Below are 15,353 nucleotides of genomic sequence, written 5' to 3' on the forward strand. Positions count from 1 at the left end.
GCTCATCACCAAGTATCAGCTGTGAAACCGCCTTGATCCAGGGTTTCAATTATCCTCTCCTGTCTGATAGTAAAAGGGCGTGGTACTTGTTTTGCTCTACGTATATGCCGCTTTCGACACCATAGATAATGGTGTCCTCATCCAGGGACATAAGATAAATTCGGTGTCACATGTGTTGAACCTCAATGGTTTGACTCCTACATACGTGATTGCAAACAAATGGTTAAGATTGGTAGCCGGTCTTCAGATTTGTGCACTATACTTTCCCCCAGTCAAAGACATTGTAAAGCGATAGAAGGTTAATGGTATGTTCTATGTTGAAGAATCCCAGCTTTATGACACGTAAGATCCCAAGGACATTGACATGTCCATCAGTCAGCTCCATTTAAGAATTTGTTAAATTTAATAGCATGTTACATTAATAATATGTTAAGTATGAGGCTTAAATCTATGTATATATGCGTTATTGCGTTTTCTGAATCGTGCATCGTTTCACACAACCTAACTGTCCATTTAACCATTTGGACAGTAGCTCCATTTGCATACTTATGAAAGTTGTTCTAAATATACACATTAAATGACCTTGCTGTAAGTTTTAATACCAATATTCAACTGTGCTTAACTTATCTTTGCAGGACCACGTTTTGCTCAATCCATTCAATTTGACATCATTAAAGAGTCCTTGCTTTTACTTAAAGCCATAGTGTGTAATATCAGGTCTAAATATGAAAACTTTATATTTTAGTACGCCACTGGACATGACAGTCATACAAAAAGTAGAAATTCAAGAAAAAAATGAGTACGTCGCTGTGGAACAAATCACAAATTATTGCTTTAATGTGTAAGTACCCAAATTAGAAGGGTTATCATATACAAGACTATGCAGGGCGAACCATGGTAGGGTAGTATTAGTCCTTCAAGAATGACTATCGGCTTAGGTTAAAATCTATTAATAGCGAGGCGAAAGCCGACCTTCGGCCTCGCTTCTCGGCCTTCGGCCTCGTTGTTCGGCTTCGCCGAACATTGTTCGGCTTCGCCGAACATGCTCGGCTTCGCCGAGCCCCCCCCCCCCATAGCCGAGGTCTTTCTCGAAGGACTAGGTAGTATTAACCAAACATTACCTTCTGCATTTATATTTGTCAAACAAATATGAAAGCCACGGTTTATTACACTTCCATCTGTGTAGAATTCAAAATGGAGGGGGAACCCGTCAGCTGGTGACAAAACATCCAAATGAGGCAGGGCATTATCCGAGTATCCTAAAAGTCGTCCATTTTGTGCTGTTCCGATGTACAAGTTGTCATAGTCCCTTTCTATAGCGAAGTCTATGAACTGCACTAGTATTCTGCCACCTTCCTGGCACCGCACGGTCCAGAAGCATCGTAAGTTATTCATGTAATTATTAGGGTAGCCATAAGACGTCAAATTAACCTTACTATGATCTCTTGCTATTATGATCTCGGGCTCTGGACAAACTGCATAAAAGACAATGTAAATGTAACAATAAAACTACAATTTGAGTATTATTATGGTCGATAACATCAAATGCTGGTAATTATGCGAAACTCAACCATCATGTTTAGTGCCAGGGGCGGATTTAGGGGGGGCGCAGCCGGCGCGCGCCCCCTCTATTTTTTGACTAGCAAAGGGCGCCGGTAACTTAAAAATACAAAAATTGTAAGAAATTAAAAAAAAGGAACAAATTCGGCCATGAACAGCAAACAATGGGCCAAAACCGTTGAGTTTTCGAGGGGGTAACCCCCTTTAACACATTTTTTTCGTCGTCGACCAAAAGGCGCCCCCTTTATCAAAAATTCCTGGATCCGACCCTGAGTGCCCTATAAAAACAACCAATCTCAACCCCACTCCACCCCAGACAAAGTTTACTATGAGGCTATACGAGCATGGGTTAGTTACCATGGAAGATGATTACTTTGCAAATACAATGGCGCCTTAATAAATCCCCCCATATTTTGATGGTCCATACAACCATCCCCAATATTTTCGCATGTATATGGATTTCTAACCAAATTAACCTCATATTTGGCCATGTTAGCTTCAATGTGGCAAAATTGTTCATTCTTCGCCCGCATTTGTACCATTAACTTATTTTGTCGCCAGAAGGTGCTGCATTCCCTATAATAACAAAAAATCCCACCATTTCTAAAGGAAATCTTCAATGGCATTTTCGTCGTCTTAGAGGAACATAATAATAAGAAAGCACAACGAAAATATGACAATATTTACATTTTGTTTCGAACATGGTCAGCGATATTGCAGATAAGTATCCAGAACAGAGATCGTTTCGGTCAAATATAAGCTTTTTCCAATAAGAAAGGGTCCAATGTCCAATGTAAAAGATAGAAGGTAGATCTTATAACAATATAGCTAACTGAAATAATACTCATAGTTTCAAAAGGAACTGTCTTAAAAAAGACAATGCCACGATAAAGATCATGATCAAACGTCTGCATTGATAAGGGCCGAGAATGCTGGTAAATGGAAAAGGTAGATCTAAACAATATAGCTAACAGAAATGATATTCATAGTTTTAAAAAGTTGAAAATACTAAATGGGCACTGAAAGGTGAAAGGTATGATTAAAATCATTCCGGGTTACCCTGTAGTACCGACCACGCGGTTTGTTCATGCACTTACCTTGTACTTCACAGTTTGGACCAGAGTAACCAGCAGAACAGTGACATTGGTATTCATCATCTCCATCTTCGCATGTACCTCCATTAAGGCATGGGTCTGGGGTACAGTCGTTGATGTCTGAAAATATTTTTAGTGATGCGAAATTTAAATTGGATATATTTATTAGCTACCAAAATATTTAGGTTGGGTCAAGTCATTCGGCCTATTCGATTTGATGAGCTGAAGTCACTAAATATTACGCGAGACAGTACTTCTTTATCATGGAGTCATAAGGTATGACTCATTATACTATTATACAGTGCAACAGAGCATAAATGCCCAAAATTTAAAAGCTATATAATTTACGAACAGTATACACTACACTTCAAGAAAATATTACTACAACGGATTATTAGCACATAAGATTCCAAGCAATCAAGTACCAACATGCACAGTTTTGGCCTTATATCATTTTTTAACAAAATGTTATCAAACCTCTACTGTGATTGGCAGCTGGAATCTCTTTGATAGCTGATAATGCCCGCCATTCAGCAGGTCGCTACTTGTGACCTTGTGAGCAACTATCGAAACAGGAATGGCGTTCCAACATTGGCTCAATGTTGCAATGCCAACTAGCGAAACAGGAATGGCATACCAACATTGGCCGAATGTTACAATGCCAACTATCGAAACAGGAATGGCATTTCAACATTGGCCCTATGTTGCAATACCAACTATCGAAACAGGAATGGCATTTCATTATTGGCCCGGTGTTGCAATAACAACTATAAAAACAAGAATGGCATTCCAACATCGGTCCAATATTGCAATGCCAACTATCGAAACAGGAATGGCATTCCAACATCTGGGATGCGGCGGAAGTACCTGATACATATATGAGGCTGAATATTACTAAAGTCTAAACACATGTGATACCACGACCCCCCCCCCCCAAAAAAAACCCCACCGATTTCTACAATTATCTGAATGGTCATAGTTACCCTTTTTAATGTGAAAAGATGAATAAAACACTGGTCTGACTTTATAACTTTCAATTTTCATGCAATCTCATTGGCATTTATCTGTTAACTTCTAATTATATATGTACCAATAATTGACATTAAAGCATACAGCTGTTTACAAGTATACTTCGCTTACTTTGTTCACAGAGTGATCCTGTATACCCTTGCGGACATAGACATACAAATGTATTAATTGAATCTTGACAGCTTGCTCCATTCCAGCAGGGTTCTGTGGCACACTCATCAATATCTGTCAAAACAACAACGGTAATCATACTTCATTAAAAATTATATCTGATATTGTTGCATCTTCGGCTTAAAGTAATGGTTCACATTGTTGCATCTTCGGCGTAATGTAATAGTTGCATAAATGAAAAAATCGAAAGAGGTCTACAAATCAAAGATTTTAAACACACACGTGTATTTACATTATATTAAAAAGGATAACAGTTGTAGAATTTCCGATCATCACAAATAATTGTTTTCAATAATAACTTTCAAAAACGATTGTATATTAGAAATTTTTGAAATCTGTCTACATATGGTTTCATATCAGTGCAAAACATTGTTCTTTCCTGTAAACAATGACACCTCGTTTGTGACGATAACTTATTTCACGGCTGAGTAACTTTCTTTGAAAGACAGAGAGGTCTCAAAGAAAATGTGCCAAACTGACCATTGTCTGTGCTCATCTCATTACTTTGAATGAATGAATGCGTGGGTTAATGCAGGAATAAAAGAATGAAATAATGTTGTTTGCAGTATATCATTTTGAATGAAAAGTGCTAGGATGGGATTAACAGTTCTACAGGTGGATTCAAATGGATCAACGCAAGTCAATCTCTCTTGCTGGTCACTTCTTCATAGTGGTCATTTGCAAGAAAGTTCAAATTAACCATGGTTCGATTATCAGATCTGGATATTAAAGGCTCGAGTTTGAGGCTAGAATACCTTAGCGGCAACTTTAGGTGTTTCCCGCAGTATGATCATACCGGAGATGTCAAATACAGAGAAAAAATAACGGCTGGAGAAGTCCGGTACATCAGGCTGGCAGCACTCCGAAACCGTTTTATTCCTTACTCATGTTTACTGGTACAAATGGCGCCGGCAATGGCAGATTTGGCACATTTTGTTTCAGACCTCCTTGTCTTTTAAAAGGAATAACTTATGGTGACAAATTTTGAGTCAATTTTGAGAGGAAAGAACAATGTTTGTATTGCTATGAAACAATATGCAAATATATTTTAAATATTCTTGATATATAGCCGTTTTGGAAAGTTTTTTTGAAGAGTTTAGTAATGAACGATTTTGAATAATAACTTACAGTCAATTGTGTGGCAGGTATCATTTGATTCGTCACTTCCATCAAAACAATCTTCGAAATCATCACATAACCATGAGTTGTGCACACAACCACCGCTTAAGGGTAGACGAGGAGTTGTTGGTCGAAGCAACAAAAAAAATCGATTTTCATTCTTTAGATCAATAAATTATTGACAAATAACACCTTGATGTTTTGCAAAGGTTCATTCTACAAATTATATAATTTGAAAACTTGCTTAATTTATTGTTGTTAATGAGTTATGTACATTTTACAAAAGTGTTGTTGTTTCAGCCCTCTTTACAACATAACTCAAGAACCACAGAACCTACAAAATTATTTCTGTGATATTTGAATTCTTCTACACGCTCGCAAGGAAATGAGCAATGCAATTTTTGCCAAAGCTCATTACCATTCGCAAGATGTTGTGAACTACCAAATCGCAACACTTTAAAATAGTGTATTACCTTAAACATTGAAACTGTATGCTTGGGATACAAGTACATCCGGACTCATCACTGTTATCATTACAGTCAGGAATATAGTCACATCGGTAACTTTCCAACACACAGCCAACACCATCATCACACAGAAATTCATTTTCTTCACAAGTAACTGTTGAAAAGGAAAAACAGACCATAAAGGATTATTCAAGATTCACATCCGAATTACTGTTTCATTTCTCATATAAATAAATTTCTCACAAATAATTTTTTTTTTAAATAGGTGTGGTACACAGTTATATTAATCATGTCCATGGGCAAATTGTACTCTGCAGCAGCTACTTTAATAATTACTTACACCTAAATGTTGAAATATAAAGCTTGTTAATGATAAATCCGTTGTGATCCCTATTTATCTCTATTTGGGAACTGTTTTTTTTACAAATATTTTCGTCTTCTGATTCTAGAACTGGATATTTCAAGATGCACTTCACCCTTTCAGATATATGAAATAATATTCAATATCCGTTGACTCACTTGATTGACAGTTAATTCCAGTCCATCCTCTTTGACATACACAGCTGTACTGATTCAATTCATCAACGCATTTGCCGCCATTTAAACATGGTCGAGACATGCACTCATTAATTTCTACAAACAAACAACAAAATTCACATGGGAGTTTATGTATGGAGGATACGGTTTTTAAAAGTTTATGCGATTTCATCTTTACCATCAGTCATTGTCGAAGGTTTGCACCTGATTATAATTCGTTACATTTGTGACCGTACACCACGAATGAGCCGTAAATGTCCTCAATTGTATTCTGAGTTACAGTGTAAAATGGGCATGAAGGTCATATTCATAGGTACCTCAATTTGGTGCTACGTGTACCTCATTTAATGAGATACACGTAGCAACAAATTGAAATACCTATGAATATGACCTTCATGCCCATTTTACACTGTAACTCAGAATACAATTGAGGACATTTACGGCTCATTCGTGGTGTACGGTCACATTTTAAGAAGTAGCCTGTATACATTCCATTCACTTAAGGGATCTAAAATGAGCGTTTATTGGGTTTCGACAGTATTTTTTTGTGGGACATGAGAGCACCTCAGACCTATCGAATTGCATTCTGAATACGAAGCATGTCTTTCTGATATCAAATAATTTTCATTTTTTAAAATCACAATATAATACAAATTTTATGACAAATTATAAAAATTTGATATTTTTCAAATTTTGATATATAACAGTCCTCGAAGTAAATTATATAAATCTAATGATATATTCTTATATTTTAAAGTGTATGTAGCAGGAAGGAAAAGCCGACGGTCAATTGAAAATTTTGACCTTTCATATTGAAGATATGGATTTTTTCCCAAAAGACCTAATTTTATTTGGTGTTTTGGGAAAAAAAATCCATATCTTCAATACGAAAGGTCAAAATTTTCAATTGATCGTCGGCTTTTCACCCCACCTACATACACTTTAAGTATAAATCATCAGATTTATAAAGTTTACTTCAAGTACTGTTAAATATCAAAAATATCAATTTTAATGATTTGCCATAAAATGTGTATTAAATTGCGAATTTCAAAAAATCAAAATTATTTGATATCAGAATGACATTCTTCGTATTCAGAGTGCAATTCGATATGTCTGATGTGCTCTGATGTCCCAAAATAAATACTGTCCAAACGTTCATACCCCAGCCCTTAACACTGTAAAGAGATTTATTAGTTTAACACTTCGACTAAATCCATAATGCATATTAAGTTTGTTACATTTTTCAATCATGGTTGAGGGCTCATGTCTTCTAACTGTATCCTAATATTTTAAGATTGTTACAAATGATTTTTATTTTTTGTTTTTTACTTTACATATTCATCCTATTCACAATTGGTTCCCGTATAACCTGGAATATACTGACAAGAGTATTCTAGAATTTTATCTTTACATGTCCCTCCATTTTGACAAGGTTCTGACGAACAGTCACCAATATCTTGAAAAGTAATACACGTAAAATAACTAGTAGTAATACACGTAGAGCGCTTGCAATTTCCAAATATATCTATTCAAAATCACATTTCTATCCAAATTCAAAGCGAGGTCGCGTATTTAGCCAGTTTACGAAATGAATGCAATACAGGCTGTATCATTTTGACACAGCCTGTACACCTGATCCGTGATCTTTTTTTAAAGACAGTGTTTCATAAAATTGCTGTGTGCGTATTTTTAAGGTTTTGATTGTTTTAAGAGTAAGTTTGACTGGATAACGATTGTGGACCTTTAAATAACCTACAAAATTACTGTGAGACTTACCCTGTTCGCAATTAACTCCAGTCCAACCTGGCGCACAGGTACATGTATACGACCCTATTCTATCATTACAGGTTGCTCCGTTAAGGCAAGGGCTTGATAAGCATTGATTAACATCAGCAACTGAAATATAAACAAAACCGTACTCGACATTAACTTCCAGCAACATTCACAAAATAGGTATCTGTTATAAATTACTGAGTTTGACGAATTGGTAAGGCTAAACACTTTTACAGTTTACATTATTTTGAAAAACAGACTTTTGCGATATGAAGAACAAGCTTGTCCGCACCCCCAATAAAACATCAAATTTGGTGTTTTGTTTACGTTATGGGTGTCCAATTAAGTTAATTAATTTCAAAAGCATTGAAAGCTCACTTTGGGCTAAATATTTTTACACCAACACAATACAATAATTGTAACATAAGGATTTTGTCCTATCATCTGTCTGAAGATCATATGCCTGTAGTCGTGAATCTGAAAAAGTACCTATTATACCGCAAGCAATCAAACAGTATTATGAACATCTCAAATAATGACCTAATTAGCCACACATCTGCGGGCCATGATTTACATAATATGGTGACAATAATATACGATGCTAGTTCGGTGCTGGTAACTTTTTACTGCACCTATGTGAGCTTATGTGGAGTCTTTGTGTTTGATTTTGTTATCATGTGTAGTCCTATAGGGGGAAATGTTATTTTTACCAGGACGTTTTACCGTCAAGTCCTATGGTGGTAGGGCGGGGCTATATATTTCTTTTTTTTTTATTGCATGTTGTGCTCCCGGGTTGTCCTATGTGGAATCTTTTTGTTGTTGTAATGTGTAGTTCTGCAGGGGGATGTTATTTCATCTAATCCTACTGGGAGACAAGTTTTGCCGTGAAATATTATAGTTCTTTTATTTGTTTATTTTCAATGTGTAGCCCTACGAAGTCCTACCGAGCTAATTTGTTTTACTGTGTAGACTACGATTAAGAAGAGGTCGTTTTTGTATTTCTTTTACTTTCAGTGTAGACCTACATTCGAATTCTGTTACTGCGTTGTCCTACAGGGGAGAAGATTCAACAGTAGCCCTATTTTAGTGACTGTGTGGTTGTACGGGGACTCTTGTTCTTTACGGAGAGGGGACTTATTCCCCTGACACCTTCAGCAACTTAATCCTCCAATGGTTCAACATGCAAAGACTTGAGAGCAATTAAGTCCAAGCTCTATGCATTTACGAAACGCAAAAGACGGGTGATCTCATAGTTTTACTAACATCTTAACCTGTGTTACAAGGGAAGGCTGAACATATGTGTTTTCTTTGTAGCTATCTGACAATTGTCATATTAGACGACGGAAACCATGCCACAAAGGCACTTTAAATTTAGATGAGCGTGAATTTTCTATAAGTTCTTTATTTTTCTTACCCGTTCCACATCTTCTTCCAGTCCATCCCCGTCTACAAATACATCTGTACTGGCCTCGGCTTTTATCCACACAACGTCCTTGATTAAGGCATGGTTGAGACCGACACGGTTTTACATCTAATGAAACCAAATGATAAATTTAAAAGAATCTCAAGCCATTCTTGATTTCGTGCCCACATTTGAAACGGATATTATTGTTGTAATAGATAGGGTTGGAATCATAAGCAACTTTCTAAGGCAAAATCATCTGGTGGTTATCTGTAGCATTTAGTCAATGGGGAATGGGCTTACCCAGAAATCATGTCTGGGTATGTACCATTTAACTTTGTTGCATTTCAGAAGAACGGTAAAATACTTTATGGTCAGGAATTCGAAATTATTTAAATTAGTTTTGCTCAAAACTCATTTTATAAAGTCAGTAGCGTAACACTTCCGCACGGCTTCTCGTGGCGAGTGAAAATGCTTCCCGCTTATATTCTTTTTTAAAGTGGTGCTAAAGAATAAGCTACAATCAAGTGCAAATTTCCCTGGGACACTTGTTCATATTTCGCGCCCCCTGTTCAATAAAACTGGTCGTATGAAGTTCACCATATGATATTTTATTTGTATAGTTTCCAACCTATTTCGAATCCCCTCCCTCCCCCACCAACCAATGTTGGAGCAAAAACATAGGCCATTTAAAAAATGAGGCGGTTGGTATACAACATTGAATAAGGGGTGCGGGAGGGTCATTGAACTATGAAAGTGTCCCAGCAAATTTGCACTTGATTGTAGATTCTTTTCTGTTGGCATATGGTGGTATGGTTCAATGTAAGACAACGATCATGACGATAGGCCTCCTTGATAATGGCATGCATTATGACCACACTCACATAGGCCCCGGGGGGGGCACATCAAAAAAATTTAGTGGGTATGCTCCCCCAGAATTTTGAGGTGGTGGGTCTTTGGGAGCTGACGGCGTACCGGTAAAAGTGGGTCTTTCGGAGCTGCGAACCGGGCTGTGAACAAGTAAAATGGGGTCTTTTGGAGCTGCGAAAAGTCAAAATCAAGGGTCTTTCTTGGCTTTTTGAAAATCGCCTGAAAAAACAAGAAATATGAGGAATGAGCAATTTTGGGGGCTTTTAGAGCTGAAATTATCAAAATCAAGGGTCTTTCGGAGCTTTATTTTGGTCAAAAATAGGGGTCTTTCGGAGCTGCGAAACCCAAAAAGGGGGGTCTTTCCGGGGGAGCATACCCATATGGTCATTTGTGTTGAGTGCCCCCCGGGACATAGGCTTCCTTCTTTAGACATGCATTATTATCACACTTACATTTTCAGTTGATTACAGCAGACAACAAACTCTTTGACCCTAGGTATTTTATAACTATTCCTGTCACAAAGGTTGACTTACTTTCTGCACCCTAAATTTTGTGATACCGATGGTTTTACAGGGACCTTAAGCTGGTCACTGGATTCCATAACGTGAATGTACTTAGCACAATGATTCGGAACATGGACACCTCACTGGCATTACGGTAATGTTTGCATCCCCTTAAAGGAATATGTTTGCCCGCAGTAACACCCGTAGGATAAGGGCAGGGAATTTGACTTACAAGGGGTGTTTTTTGTTTTAAATCATCGCCCACTGGTGAGACAAACAAAAAATGCAAATTCGCCCCACTGATCAGCACCAAAGAGATTTTTCCCCACCCAACGCTGTATAAAGGAAAACATATAAATTGGAAATAAATTACAATTTGGCGCCGAAAGGGGGAGGGGATGAAAAATTCACCGCCTTCGGCATTAACAAACAATTCTTCCGATCAAAAACTCTTATCTATAACCATTGAAAAAAGAAATAACAAAATCTGTAAGATTTGTAAAAGTAACGTACAAACCTTGTGCTCGAGTTACTGGCTGTGTTGCGAGTAAGCTGAGTGTTACTAACAGTACTACTCCTGAGTCCATCATCACGTTCATCCCCCGGGCTACCTCTATTGTCACTCCTAAAACTGTTCCGGGTTACCTTTGAAAGTTATACTACAGGAGCATGTTTAAAATATTATAGATTTAATTAGAAATAAATATATATTAAGTGTAATTAAATATTAATATATCATCATATTTCAAATTTCGCGTTCCTTCCTCGCGTCCGCTCAAAATATTCGGATTCCCCTTTGTTTCCCGCTTTTTTTAAAATCTTAACATTCCCCACTTTTGGGTCAAGTAAAAACAATCAGATTCCACCCTCAACCCCAGCGTAAATATTGAACAGTGTACTGCGCGAATAACTTCGGGTATATTTATATATGCGCTTTTATAAATGCGCACGTGCCATCTACAAGTCGCCATACCCTATTCAACGATGTAAAGTACCCGGATGTACACAAACTCCAGATGCAAAAGTATAGGCGAAAATAACAGGTCGCAAAGAAAACTGTTCTTCCAAAATAGTGGCATTTTTTGCAAATGGTTAAATAATTTGACCCGAAAGATAAACTATTTATTTGCGTTTTATACGGAAAAAAGATTAACACCGGCTATGCTTGATATAGCTGATTTACAAACTTATATTTCATTGTTTCCGTGCTAAATCGGTGTGCCAATTGGCCGTATCGATGACGCAATGGAATTCTTACGGGCATGAGGTTAAAACTGTGTAGCTGCTGATGAAGTTATTTGATAATTCTTGCACATGAGGACAGGAATGGGCTGTAATTTTCTTCTGAAGGAGTGGGTCATGAATTTATTTATTTGCAGTCAAGAAAATTATTTCTTCTTCCCCCCCTAGTACCGCCACTGTACATAATCCTGACCCTAATTTTAACTCTAGATGCAATCTTACACGTGTAAGATGTTATCTTACACGTTTAACCTCACGCGTTTTTTGGACCACTTGGCCATTCATAAGATATACTTCAAATCGAACACGGCATACGCAAAATTGCTGTTCTGAGTAAACGGCGTTTGAAAATCTTAGTACCATTCCATTTGTCCTTCTAAAAATTTAGAACATCCGTGAGCAATCATTTTTGAAATATAATAGAAGTGAATGTGCACTAATTATTTAAAATACTTACATGTCCTGAAAGATTCGATATATCCCTCAAAATGGGTATTTACAGCTACATGTATTCGGCTTTATGGTAAATCTAAAAAGTATCTACCAGTGCACAAAGAGTTGTAAGCGGGGTCGAATACGCATTCAACCATGAGTAAACTATGGCACTCATCCTTGACTTTTAGGTAAAAAATCACTGGTTGCAGTGAGGCTATATTCTAAACTTAAGTTATACTTAAGGGATCTAAAATGAGTGTTTATTGCGTTTCGACAGTATTTTTTGTGCGACATGAGAGCACCTCAGACCTATCGAATTGCATTCTGAATACGAAGCATGTCTTTCTGATATCAAATAATTTTCATTTTTGAAAATCACAATATAATACAAATTTTATGACAAATTATAAAAATTTGATATTTTTCAATTTTTGATATATAACAGTCCTCGAAGTGAATTATATAAATCTAATGATATATTCTTAAAGTGTATGTAGCAGGGAGGAAAAACCGACGGTCAATGGAAAATTTTGACCTTTCATATTGAAGATATGGATTTTTTTCCCAAAAAGACCTAATTTTGTTTGGTGTTTTGGGGAAAAAAATCCATATCTTCAATACGAAAGGTCAAAATTTTCAATTGATCGTCGGCTTTTCATCCCACCTACATACACTTTAAGTATAAATCATCAGATTTATAAAGTTCACTTCAAGTACTGTTAAATATCAAAAATATCAATTTTAATGATTTGCCATAAAATGTGTATTAAATTGCGAATTTCAAAAATCAAAATTATTTGATATCAGAATGACATTCTTCGTATTCAGAATGCAATTCCATATGTCTGATGTGCTCTAATGTCCCAAAATAAATACCGTCCAAACGTTCATACCCCAGCCCTTAATCAACCCTGTAATAATAAGCAAAACTTTTGACCTTTTTTGTTACAATCCTGCTTATATGCCATACTGCCTTTTTTTACTTTGCATGGGTGGACTTTGAACCATTGTTGCAAATTTTCTGACGAAAAAACACTTAATTTTCTTATTGAACTATACTTACATTGGGCTATTCCAGTTGATATCCACACTACCCCTGTGGAAGATTTTGGAAATACCTTAAACAGGGGGAGTAAGTTTTTCTAATGTAATTGGTCAGGGTTAATCATTTTGAAACCCATACTCCCCCTGTACTATGGTTTTACCTATATCTTCCGCAACTGGAGTGAGTGTTTCTAATAGAAGTTACCCAGTTGTCTACTCTATTTGAAACTTATACTCCCTCTGTGGAAGACTTCAGCAAAATCTTCCACAGGGGTAGTGTGAATTTTAAATGGAATAGCCCATTGCTATTTTGTACAAATACTTACTAAACAACATGTGAGGTTTAGTTAAAATGACGGTTAATTAAAGAAAAATGTATACACATCGTATTAAATGATCAATTAATCAATTGCTCACTTACCCTGTAATAATTTAATTATATTGGCGGGTTGTTTTATTTATTTAACAGCAACTTGCCGGTTTGAATAGCAATCTTACAGCTTCAGTACAAGAATTTTGGTATTAAACTATACTAAACTACAGATGTATCGACAATATTAGTAACTTGAAGGTAATACTAAACAAAACGGTCCATACAAACAACCAAAACTGTAATAAACTTGATGGCACTTTTTTTGTTGAAAAACTGATGTTTTCATCTTAAGAAAATAGATTTTTTGATACAGTTTAGGTCAGAAGTGTTATAAGATCAAATACTTTAATATCATATCAATGTCGATATTTGCACATATTTAGAGAAAATGTTTTAGCAAAATAATTCTTGAGCATAATCAACAGTCGACTGTCGAAGTGGAGTCAGGATCGGGCTACTCCACATCGCAGCGCGATGCGATGCTGCGATGCTTTTAGAACATCGCAGCATCGTGCGATAAAATTAACATGTACATTTTAATTTCATCGCGCGATGCTGCGATGTTTTAAAAGCATGTGGGGTCTGCATCTCCTTTTATGGTCATTCTGCCGAACTTGATTTTCCAGCAGCCAATCACAAGCGTGCACGGCTGCGATATCGCAGCGCGATGCTATAAAGTTGAACAAAATCCAACTCCATCGCGGACCGAAATTTCCATCGCGCGATGAGAATTTTCACCGCTGAGCTCGTAAAACCTGGCTCAGATTACAGTTTGCATAGCATCGCAGCATCGCATCGCGCCGCGAAGTGGAGTCAGGATCGGGCTTTACACGTGATTTTGAAATACAAAGCCCAAAAATCTAATAATGTAGTATGTTGTGAAATATTTTTCCAATCTTAATCCGATGGTGTTCGAAACCTCACGTGGAAGTATTGTTTTATTTCAATTTTTGAATAAGAACTATTTTAAACTGGTTATTAATTTTGCTATGGGCTGTGCAATAAATATGTGTAAGCTACTCCGGGGTGGTGAATTCTCAAAATGGTCTGCCAAGAATTGCCTAAAATTGAAATTTTCTAATCATGGGAGCAGACAATTTTGTATATTTGAAAGTTTCCTAACACCTTTTTAGGCGTAATATAGAAACAGTAGCAAAATATCTAGGTGCCCAAAACCGATGGTGTCCCTTTTGGCCCTCCCATTTCGGCCTGCCAAAAAATCTTTGTCCCCCCTATAAATTCACCACCCGGGTACTAGACCCTCCCTCGGGTCCATGGAGAACGACTGGTAATGTAAATTATATAGCATTAAAAATCAACCCAATACACGGACCCTCCCAGTCTGTAAGCAGTTTGCCTTCCACCTCCCAGCATTTTGTGGGAGTTCACTTTTAACGATCCTGGGTCAGGCGCACTTTCTACATACCACGTCCGTGTTCTCACTACATTAACGTTTGTGTAAGCGACTAAAACAACGATATTGTATCCGACCAATCAACGCAGCTTGGCAGCGCTGGGATATTTGAAGAGTCTTCCCCAGCTAAATATTGTGCAAACATTTGCAAACCGCACGCGATAATATACGCAATATGGACAATAGGCCTAAGTCCGAGTCGAGTGGTTGCCTTTTATTATTGCGCGTACCGTGGGTCTATCACACGCGTGCCAGGTGAGCTCAATACCTCTCAATTGTTGACAAGTGTCCCATTCGATCTTGCGTCACATCCCGCGGCG

General features: G+C 37.1%; 1 protein-coding gene across 1 annotated transcript in view; it reads right to left on the reverse strand.

Moving 5' to 3' along the window:
- Window positions 1-12,372, reverse strand: part of LOC140164534 (uncharacterized) — a 37,985-nt gene extending 25,613 nt beyond the window's left edge. Inside the window, exons 1-10 of the mRNA XM_072187834.1 lie at window positions 12,225-12,372; window positions 11,043-11,184; window positions 9,165-9,281; window positions 7,754-7,873; window positions 5,960-6,073; window positions 5,447-5,594; window positions 4,983-5,077; window positions 3,795-3,908; window positions 2,658-2,774; window positions 1,122-1,475 (exon numbers count right to left, since the gene is read on the reverse strand). Coding sequence (XP_072043935.1) covers window positions 1,122-1,475; window positions 2,658-2,774; window positions 3,795-3,908; window positions 4,983-5,077; window positions 5,447-5,594; window positions 5,960-6,073; window positions 7,754-7,873; window positions 9,165-9,281; window positions 11,043-11,124 — 1,261 coding nt within the window. The 5' untranslated portion in view covers window positions 11,125-11,184; window positions 12,225-12,372. The remainder of the gene's footprint in view (window positions 1-1,121; window positions 1,476-2,657; window positions 2,775-3,794; window positions 3,909-4,982; window positions 5,078-5,446; window positions 5,595-5,959; window positions 6,074-7,753; window positions 7,874-9,164; window positions 9,282-11,042; window positions 11,185-12,224) is intronic.
- Window positions 12,373-15,353: the final 2,981 nt, after the last annotated feature.

The sequence above is a fragment of the Amphiura filiformis genome, chromosome 11 (assembly GCF_039555335.1).
Source record: "Amphiura filiformis chromosome 11, Afil_fr2py, whole genome shotgun sequence".
Taxonomy (NCBI): Eukaryota; Metazoa; Echinodermata; class Ophiuroidea; order Amphilepidida; family Amphiuridae; genus Amphiura; species Amphiura filiformis.